Here is an 11,141-nt window from a genome sequence, read left to right on the forward strand (position 1 = left end):
TTCACCATGTTGGCCAGGATGGTCTTGATCTCCTGACCTCGTGATCTGCCTGCCTCAGCCTCCCAAAGTGCTGGGATTTCAAGCATGAAACACTGGGCCCAGCCTTCCATCTGTGTTTTTAAGTATTACTCCTGATCTGCTAAGGATAGGACAGGATTCCTATGTAAATGCTACATGATGAATTGCAAAAATAAACCTCAAGTCCATAAATTTAGAGCAATGTGGTAGCAAGGATTGTACACCATGATTTTTAAAATTCAGAAACATTTTAATACATGTCACCATTTCCTTTTAACAAGCAAATCTAACCAACTGAGGCCATGCAGACCCTGAAAGCAATACTGCTTGAAGAGCCCCTTAAGAGGGTCAATGGAGGCAGCATGGCATGACGGGTAGAAATATAAATTCTTCGATAAGGCCAGCCTCTAAGTTTGAATCCCGGTTCTGCCACTTATCAGCTATGTGATCTCAGGCAAGTTACTTAACTTACATGAGCCTGGTTTCCTCCTATGTAACAAAGTAACAGTGCAGAGAGTACGTAATAGTACTATGTGCTAGGTGTTATGCATAGGCAGGGCATAGAGCAACTGTTAGGGGATGGATGTCCAGGGTGAGACAAATTGATGCAACTACACTTTCTAGAATGCTGCTTGTCCTTGGGCAGTTATTTAACTCCTCTAAGCCTTAGTTTCTCATCAGAAAAAAAAGCACCTTGGGCCAAGTGCAGTGGCTCACGCCTGTAATATCACCACCTTGGGAGGCCAAGGTGGGCAGATGGTTTGAGCCCAGGAGTTTGAGACCAGCCTGGGCAACATGGTGAAACTGTCTCTACAAATAATAATAATAATAATAATAATAATACAAAATATTAGCTGGGCATGGTGGTGCAACTGTAGTCCTAGCTACTCGGGAGGCTGAGGTGGGAGGATTGCTTGAGCCTGGGAGGTGGAGGTTGTAGTGAGCCAAGATTGTGCACTGCACCACAGTCTGGGTGACAGAGAGAGACCCTGTCTCAAAAAAAAAAAAAAGAGAAAAGCAAAAAAGCACCTACCCAGCAAGTTTATTACTAAATGAAAAAGTGCACTTGACATTGTAACTAGAACAAAGTAAGGGCTCAGTAAATAGCAGCTTTTATCATGACTTTAACTTCATGGAGGTGATTTTGATGTAAAGTAATGCTCCTCCTAGACAATGGGGTAACTGGGACAAAGACTGAATCATTTAAAAATCACTGTTTTCAATCTATTTTTGCAGAGCCCTAATTCTAGCTAGTGATGAGGAAACCAGTGTATCTATGATTCTATGCTTTTTATATTTTGGGGTTTAAATACAATTTCAGAATGTATCTATTGCTTAAAAAAATGTATGAAAACCACTGCTTTAGAATTGCTTCCATAATTTGGATCCTTTGTGATTGGTATGTCAGTTGCCTATGTGATAGTTCCACCTTTGCCCTTTCAGGTTCATCCAGGACACAGCTGAAATGGCCTGGGAGGCACTGCTTGCATGGGCAGGTGCTAAACTAGTATTTAGAAACTGTGGCCCACCGGGAACACCATCAAATCCAAGTTGGAGAATACTTTATGATGGTAACGCTTGACATCTACTTAACCTCATTTGCGTCCTATTATATAAAGACACAATAACACTTTAGAGATAAGGAAAATAAAGCATGAGGAACAAAGCAGTCCAGTGTGAGGATGATGAATACTGCCAGATGGGAATATAAGGCAGGCACATTTATAAGTATTAACAGTTGTAAGGCAGCATTTTACTTTCATTTATGTGGCTTGATGTCCTTCACATTCTCGGCATCAGCTTGATATTTCAGTGTAACATACAGTACTGAAAACAACATATTTGGTGTACTATACGCATCCAGTTTTCACTTACACAAAACACCAGTTATGGAACACTTCCTGAAACAGAGTGGTGGCTTAAATCAAGGCACAGCTGTATAGCTGGTACTTCCCTGGAAGAATCTGGCTTTGAACTAAGAGAAAACTATAACCAGAATGGCTCATGAGAATTATAACAAGTAGGGCAGACCCTATAGTAATCAAAATCATAATAAAGACACTATAGTATCTTGTGTTCTTGTGTGTCCATTTCGGATTAAGTAGAAAAAGAAGGGAATCAAAAGCTGAAGTGAGGAGTCCTAGCATAGAGGAGGTAGTGGTGGTGGTGGTGAGTATCTATTCTGAACAACTTCTAAATTTGTATCCTTATTAAATATGCCAGATGTGTCCCACTGCTACTTAAAAATCACTAATAAAAATATATGGAGTCATGGCCAGGTGGCAGTGGTTCATGCCTGTATTCCCAGCACTTTGGGAGGCAGGAGGATCACTTGAGCTCAGGAATTCAAGACCAGCCTGGGCAACATAGCAAGACCTCGTCTCTACAAATAAATATATAAATTTTAAAAATAAAAAAAAATTCTCAGCCGGGCATGGTGACTCATGCCTATAATCCTAGCACTTTGGGAGGCTGAGGCCGGCGGATCACGAGGTCAAGAGATCGAGACCATCCTGGCCAAATTGGTGAAACCCCGTCTCTACTAAAAATACAAAAATTAGCTGGGTGTGTTGGCGTGTGCCTGTAGTACCAGCTACTCGGGAGGCTGAGGCAGGAGGATCACTTGAACTTAGGAGGCCGAGGTTGCAGTGAGCCAAGATTGTGTCACTGCACTCCAGCCTGGCAACAGTGAGACTCTGTCTCAAAAAAAAAAAATTCTCTCTCTCTGAGTCAGTATAACACCCTTCTTTCCCCTTGGGCTTTCCATATCCCTGGACAGATGGCAGACAAGAATGGACTGTCTTAAACTTCCAGTTTCTGTGTTTACACAGTCCTAGGAAAAAGAGGACTCTAGAACTTTAGGTTTGAACCTAGGCCTATCGTTAAATTAGGAGACAGTTAAAGTGGGAGGCGAAGCTGGGTATAGTGGCTCACGCCTATAATCCCAGCACTTTGGGAGGCCGAGGCGGGAGGATCACTTGAGGTCAAGAGTTCGAGACCAGCCTGGTCAACACGGTGAAACCCGTCTCTATTAAAAATACAAAAATTAGCCAGGCATGGTGACATGCGCATGTAGTCCCAGCTACTGGGAAAGCTGAGGCAGGAGAATCGCTTGAACCTGGGAGGCAGAGGTTGCAGTGAGCCATGATCACACCACTGTACTCCAGCCTGGGGGACAGAGTGAGACTCTGTCTCAAAAAATAAAAAATAAAAATAAATAAATAAAGTGGGAAATGAGATATGATCCTGCAGAGTTCCCTAAATCTTTATTTAGAGGCAGTCTGAAGTACTCCTGAAATGTGTTTGGGGATACAGTTTTAAGGGCCTTAAAGATGTATAGTGATATTCAGCTTATATGCTTCTTAACTTTTTAGTTCATGAACCTCTGAGAATCAGACAAAAGTTACAGACCCTCAGAAAGTTATGACTAACCTTCCTGAAATAAACATTCACACTTACACAGTAAACTCGGGGCCTTTAGTGACTGCCAAGAAGCCAGGTTAAGGATTACTGCCTCATATCCTTCCAACTTAACAAAGGCAATAGTGGTAATCACTTAAAGATGAACAGTTTGATGTGAACGAATGTAAAGAGTTGATGGAATACTCAGGAATTCAAGTGCGTTTAGAAGGGACAAGGTATTTGTGATATTAGTTGGAAAGAGTGGAAGGGAAGGATGCTCACCTGGGCCAGGAGCCTGGCTTAACTGACCCACTGGATTACATGACCAATACCATGGTGCACTGGAAACTAAAGGCCAGTAGGCTACTACTAGTGCGCCAAAATCATCTGCTTCATTCAGTTGTCCTGTGTGCTGGGGCCAGTTTTGTGTGATTACAAACCTGCTTATGTCCACACTTTTTCAGTGTCTGTATAATAATGTAATTAAACCTCATGTAAACCTATGAAAAATCACTGCATTGAAAACTGTTCCTTCAGGAATACTGATTTTTAAAAAATTGGTCCTATGAAAACTAAGTCAAATGTTTTGGAGAGACATAACGGAAAGAAGAGTATGCATTTTAAAAATTGTTGAGTTGGGAGTGAGCAAGACAACTGTAAAAGACTGAGGGGTGGGACTTAATCTCAAAAGTACTCTGCACTCAAAAGCGTCTGAATTCTTACTTCACTTTAAATAAAGCAAAACGGGAAATCAAAGATGATGAAAGTGCCTGAGTGGCTCTCATCTCAGACTGCACTGTAGAATTACCTGGGAAGCTTAAAAACCAGGCCACTCTCCTCCCCATTCAGATTCAATAGTCTGTACTGGGGTCCAGGCATCCACAGTTTTTTTTAAAAGTTCTCAGGGTACAGCCAGGTTTGAGACTCCCTGTGTAGTTAACACTGGAAAGAGAATTGGGAACTCCGAACAGCAGTCTTAGACACAAGAACAGTCTCACCACTACATCAAAAGATTGGTGAAATGGACATACTTTTAATTATAATGTTCAAGATATGTATGCATTATCTTTAAAATTCCCAATCTGGTTTTTTCAATTACAACCATCTAACCTAATCATGTAATATAAAAGGGCTTCAAGTGTATGATGGGAAGGAGGCTCACATGACAAAAAAAAAAAAAAAAAAATCTCCTGATCTGGGCCCACATTACCAAACAGGTCTCAGCTTGAGTCTTCTTTCAGTTTAGGAGTCTCAGAATAGGACGCAACACTAGGAACCCCAGAGGACTCGGGTTCTCAGTTTCCTGGTTGGTTTTCTGAGTATGGCTGGGTACGGGAATCAGAGGGGCAGTTTCTTCTAAACCTTTCATTCCCAAAGGCCGCTGATCCCCCAGAAGCAAGGCCAGGTTCTGCACGTGTGTTGAGGTCGCCAGGAGGTAGCCATGGGGGTTGGGGGTTTGTGTGGCGTCGGGGGGGGCCTGGGAAGGAAATGTTTCTCCTATCCTCCATTTCACAGGCAGTCCAGAAGGCTCCGAACTGGGTCAGGGAACAAAAAGTTGTTGCACTTGGGACGATGAGCCCCATGAGGCAGGCGAATCTCAATCTTACTCTCGCCAAGGACGCCCCAACCCAACCTTCTTGCCCTCCCCTACACAGACACTTACCCTCCCCTAGTTACAAGAGGGAATCGAAAAGTCCAGAGGAGAAAAAAGAGAGAACCGAGCCACTTCGAACCTAGAATTCTCCCCCCACCAGCGCGGGGATGGGACTCCAGAGGTGGGAGACCGTACACGAGCTGGGAGGGGAAGTCCAAGGGGCTGGGGATCACTCACCGCGGTCCAGCCCGGGCGGCGGCTCCCAGCCTCGCACCATGGGCCGGGGGGAAGTGGGGGAGAGGGCAGGGGGCCTCCGAGTGGGAGTGGGGTTGCTGCCCGGTGCGGCCGCTCCGAGCCCACCCGAGCGATGGCCGAAACCGGGACTGCCCCCCCACACCGCCCCCGGGAGTGCGCCGGTCTACCCAGCCCTGCTCGAGCAAGTTGGAGGCGGGGCGGATGGGTGGGGTGGGCGTCCAGAGGCGGTGCCAAGGTGGCCCGAGTCCTGATTGGTGGGCGCAGGCGGGCGGGCACGGGCGAAGTGCACTGGGCTGGCCATTGGCTGCTTGGGTCTCGGCTGAAGTCGGCTATTGGCTGCGTGGGCCTCAGCTGGGGTCATCTATTGGATGCGTGGGGCAGGGAAGATGTCCCCTGGGGCCAAGCTGCGGTGCCTGGTCCCTCCCCCTACCCTCGACCTATGGGCGCTGGACCTTTGGAGTACACCGGGCCAGGATCCTTCCGAAATTCCCCAAGGAGGGACACTGCACTTTGCCGAACTGTCTGGACCGCCAACAACTCCCAATTTGTTTCCTTCTGAAGGAAGCCCTCCAGGAAGACCTTTTCAGTGCCCCCTCCCGAGCCATACACACGAGCTGCGCCTTTCCCAGCCGAGAGCCCAACCGCCACCAGCAGCGTCAGCAGTAACAAAGCGCCTAAAGCAACCGGGAACTTGTTCTCGAGATGGATCAGATGTCTTGCCACCCGGAAAGACGAGGACCTTAGGAGCCTGCGGGCGACTTAGGCCGTTCCCCGGGTCAAACTGGCACCAGACCGATGTTCCCAAAGATGAAGTGCTGGAGCAGTCACCTCATTGGGACCTACCAGACCCTCCGGCTCCCCTCCTTGCCCTAGAAAAGAGGACCCGGAGTTCTGCATAGTATTTGTTTTTCACTAGCTAGAAAGGGATGAAGACTGAGGTGGGAGAATGACTTGATTCCAAGAGTTCGAGGCCAGTCTGGGCAACATAGTGAGACCTTGCCTCAAAAAAAAATTTTTTTTAACTTACAAAAAGAAAGGGATGACAATAAAACGGACTTCACCAAAGCAGTATCCCACACAGTATGAAGTTATAGGCCAAAATTTGTATTTTAGGATTCCCCATCTTCTGTGAGACAAAGTAACAAATGTAAGAAGCCAGACTTGCTCAATTCTGCTTGGCAACATAATTTCACAAAGCCTCTGACTCTGAAGTCTCTGGGAAGACCCTTTGAAGACAAAAGAGGATAGGGCACACAGTCAACCATGTCTCTTGCCTGAGTCACTATATGCCCTAAAAGATAAACGGGCTGGGAGCGGTGGCTCACAAACCTAATCCCAATGCTTTGGGAGGTCAAAGAGGGAGGATTGCTTGAGGCCAGGATCCAAGACCAGCGAGGCAACATAGCGAGTCCCTGTCTCTGCAGAAAAATTTAAAAATTAGCTGGACTTGGTGGCGTGCACTTGTAGTCCCAGCTACTCAGGAGGCTGAAGCAGGAGGATCGTTTGAGCCCAGGAGTTGTAGGCTGTAGTGAGCTATGATTGCACCACTGCACTGCAGCCTAGGCAACAGAGTGACACCCTGTCTCTAAAAATTCATAATAATAATAATAATAATAAAAGATAAATGACCCTAGTCCTTGCCTTTTCTTGCACATAAGATGACGTCTAACGGGGTTAAGGATGTTGCCTCTATAATCTATAACCAAATGTACTCTTACACCCAAACTTTTATGTGATTCTGCTTTAATGTAACTTGTGAGCAAATTTGAGGTAACTGCTGAGCACATACTGAACCCCCACTACCTGTATGTAAGCTGTAGATTAAAATAGCGTCAGAGCAGTCTGAACCTTTCTATTTAAAAAAAATAGAAGTGAGACTGGGTCTCACTCTGTCGTCCAGGCTGGAATGCAGTGGTGCGATCTTCACTCATGGTGGCCTTGACCTCCCAGGCTGAAGCAATCCTCCTGCCTCAGCCTCCTTAGTAGCTGGGACTACAGGCATGCGCTGCCATGACTGCCAAATTATTGTATTTTTTTGTAGAGATGGGGTTTTGTCATGTTGACCAGGTTGGTCTCAAACTCTCGGGCTCAAGCAATCCACCGATCTCTGCCTCCCAAAGTGCTGAGATTACAGGCATGAGCCACCACGCCCGACTGAACCTTTCTAAAGGGCTGCTTGCTTTTGGTCTATAGACCCGAGTCTATAATCCTCAGTAAGATTTCTGATTACAACTTTTCTCTAGTAAACATGCCTAAAACTTGGAAACAATCTTTTCTGAAGTGACTCTTCTGTTCTCATGTTGGTCTTTGAAAAAGTCTCTTCTTGCCTACTTAGGTAATGTAACACTGTATATATAATACAAAACATTTTCAGACTTTGTCCTGTATTCCCAGACCTCACCACTCCGCCTCCTGACATACCTCCAAGAAGCCATCATAATGTATTCTTCATTGCTGCATTCTAAGGTATAGAGCTATTTTAAGGTGGCCAGGCATCATATATCTCCTGCGGAATTGAGCTCTATTTTCTGTTGCTGTCCCTGTATTTGCCCCTGCCTCCTCTCCTCCCTCATTTCACTTAGTAACAATCTCAACCTAATAGCCAGTCCCACATCCTTCAAACTGATATCTGGCAAAAAACATCATGGGGTAAACAATGGAAAGACATATAAATCAGCTTTAAGGTTAGACACTTTCGATCCTTTAGGGTTTGAAGCAAGGCTGGTGACATATACAAACCTTTTCATAAATCATGATTATCCGCAATGCCTTGTTGGTTTGTATGTAATGAAGGGAAGAGTGAAACATTTTAGGCAGCAGTAGCAATTCTGTTACCTGTGGAGAGGTCATTCCCTTATAATCCAAACAATGAATGAGACTGCATTGACTGAGAGGAATTCATGCGTGTTTGACTAGAAAGCCAGGTAAGAACTGTCAGTGGGAACCAAAAACCTGACCCTGGAGGGTTCAATGAGTCACTCTGGATGTCACTAATCATGGCCTTGGAATTACAAAAGGTGAATGGCCCAGTTACCTTTCTTGTCTCAGAAAGATACTGCCAAGAATCAGGAGTGGGGGACAGAATTGAAGACAGATTTAGGAATAAGGGGAATCCAAGGAAGGGAAAAGAAACTTTCCTGCCTCAGTTCTAAATGTAGGCTGAAGCCTCCTCCTCCTATGTGGGCTTCTCCCTATAGCTTTGGATGGAATGGACTGGGCTGGGGAAGTGAAGGGAAGGGAGATGTCCAGGCTGACAAGGGTCCCACCTTTAGTAACACAATAACCTCCCCCAACTCTTCCAGGGATCACTGCTAAAGAATGGGGACTCATGTCATCCTCACTGTAGATATGTTAATGCTCCATCTCTAGTGAAAGCTTTCTTTCCCTTCGCATGAGTGAGACATTAGCAGAGCTGACCCTCCGGAGCCATGTTTTACTCTATAGCAAGCTTGTTCAACATGTGGCCCAGGACAGCTCAGCTTTGAATGCGGCCCAACACAAATTCATATACTTTCTTAAAACATTTTGAGACTTTTTTGTGTGATTTTGTTGTTGTTATTGTTGTTCATCAGCTATCATTAGTGTTAGTGTATTTTATGTGAGGTACAAGACAATTCTTCTTCCAATGTGGCCCCAGGGAAGCAAAAAAATTGGACACCCCATTCTATAGCTAAGGAATCTAAAGTTTCAGAGTCCTTCCCTGCACAGACTCACCCAAGGCATGGGAGGAGCCCCAGCAATGTGTTAACGCAATTGTAGGCTTTTGTAAAAGTTTGACAAAATATATTTAAATGGTAATTGGTTAAGATTGAGGTCTCCTAGATGACAGGTTGACCGGGGCAGCAAACCACCATGGCCCATGTATACCTATGTAACAGACCTGGACGTTCTGCACATGTAACCCAGAACTTAAAGAAAAATTTAAAAAAAGAGAAATTTTTGAATCTTAATTTTTATTCTGCAATATGGATGTAGAAGTCAGTAGAAAAACCCAGCATATTAATAATTTCACATTTCTTGACTAACCTCAAACTTAAATGAGCTAAAGTTTACTTTTTTTTTTCCTCCTCTAGTTGCTTTCACACTTTTAAAGATAGTAACCAAATTATTCCTCTGAGACATTTCTGGTAAGATGTATATCTTTACTGTTGGATTGTTTAACAAACAATTAAGCCTAGAAGTTATTTGAGTACATAAAGGTGTAAGAATGATACAATGGAATTTTGGGACTGGGGAGTTGGGGGGAAGAGTGGGAGGGGAGTGAGGGATAAAAGACTACACATTGGTTGCAGTGGACACTGCTCAGGTGATGGGTGCACAAGAATCTCAGAAATCCCTACTAAAGAACTTATCCATGTAACCAAACACCACCTGTTCCCTAAAACCTATTGAAATAAAAAAAAATTTTAAAGGCAAAAAAGAAAAAAAAAGATTGAGGTCTTTTTCATTTATGATTTCACCTCTATCACATGTCTCCTTTTGTCAGGTGGCAATGGAAAAGCCATGGACATTTTGGGATTGGCAATGGGAGTTGGGAATACATTTTTTTTTTTTTTGAGTCAGGGTCTCACTCTGTCCCCCAGGCCGAAGCGCGTTGGTTCAACCATGGCACACTGCAGCCTTGACCTCGCCAGGCTCACGTGATCCTCCCACTTCAGCTTTCCAAGTAGCCCGGACTACAGGCACACCGCCACAGCTGGCTAATTTTTTGTATTTTTTTGTTGCCCAGATGGGTCTCAAACTCCTGAGCTCAAGCAGTCTGCCCACCTTGGCTTCCCAAAGTGTTGGGATTACAGGCATGAGCCACTGTGCTGGGTGGCAATACATTTAGTGTGGGTTTAGTAGGTATACTTAAGTGATTTGCAGTTACTTCTGTGACTAAATTATCCCCATGTAGTTATAATGTTATGAACTGAACTATATCCCCCCAAAAATTCATGTTAAAGTCTTAACCCCTAGTATTTCAGAATGTAACCGTGTTTGGAGATAAGATCTTTAAAGAGGTAACTGTGTTAAAATGAGGTCTTTAGGATCCGGGCGCAGTGGCTCACACCTGTAATCCCAGCACTATGGGAGGCCAAGGCGGGAGGATCACTTGAGCCCAGGAGTTTGAGACCAGCCTGAGCAACACAGCGAGACCCTGTCCCCTGTCTCTACAGAAAATAAAAAATTAGCCCAGTGTGATGATGTGTGCCTGTAGTCCCAGCTACTTGGGAGACTGAAGTGGGAGGATTGCTAGAGCCCAGGAGACTGAGGCTTCAGTGAAACATGATCGCACCACTGTTCTCCAATCTGAGTGACAGAGCGAGACCCCATCTCAAAATAAAATAATAAATGAGGTCTATAGGGTGGATTCTAATACAGTGTCACTGGTGTCCTTATGAGAGGAAATGTGGACACAGTTGTGTACACAGAGCAAAGAGCGTGTGAAGGCACAGGGAGAATATAGCCGTTTAGAAACTAAGGAGAGACCTCAGAACAAAGCAACTTCCCCAACACCTTGATCTTGAGCATCTGGCTTTCAGAACTGAGAAAATAAATTTGTTGTTCAAGTCACCCAATCTGTGCTATTTTGCTATGGCACCCCTAGTAAACTAATACGCATAGCTTCCAGAAATAATGTCACCAATTCGAATAGTATATGGCATTAGTTATTACAAATTTGAAACACTACGTTTGACAAAAATCCTAAAAAGTTGTGACATTATCACTTACAAGGTGCGAAGATAAAATTTTTGTAAATTATCAAGAATTTTTAAAATGTGGCCTGGTACGTGGCTCATATCTGTAATCCCAGCACTTGGGAGACTGAGGCAGAAGGATCACCCTGGGCAACACAGCGAGATCCTGTCTCTCTCTCTCTCTCAAAAAA

The 11,141-nt window shown here is 44.6% G+C and overlaps 1 protein-coding gene across 2 annotated transcripts in view; it reads right to left on the bottom strand.

Annotated features, from left to right (window-relative positions):
• HOMEZ (homeobox and leucine zipper encoding) overlaps positions 1 to 11,141 on the bottom strand; it is a 34,530-nt gene that overhangs the window by 15,647 nt on the left and 7,742 nt on the right. The window contains exon 1 of one of the 2 annotated variants that reach the window (XM_011990673.1): positions 5,252 to 5,457. The exons of the other annotated variant lie outside the window; for it this stretch is intronic. Coding sequence (XP_011846063.1) covers positions 5,252 to 5,291 — 40 coding nt within the window. The 5' untranslated portion in view covers positions 5,292 to 5,457. Of the gene's footprint in view, positions 1 to 5,251; positions 5,458 to 11,141 lie in introns of those variants that run through there. 2 annotated transcript variants of the gene reach the window in all.

This window comes from Mandrillus leucophaeus, unplaced genomic scaffold, assembly GCF_000951045.1.
Source record: "Mandrillus leucophaeus isolate KB7577 unplaced genomic scaffold, Mleu.le_1.0 Scaffold380, whole genome shotgun sequence".
NCBI classification, from domain to species: domain Eukaryota; kingdom Metazoa; phylum Chordata; class Mammalia; order Primates; family Cercopithecidae; genus Mandrillus; species Mandrillus leucophaeus.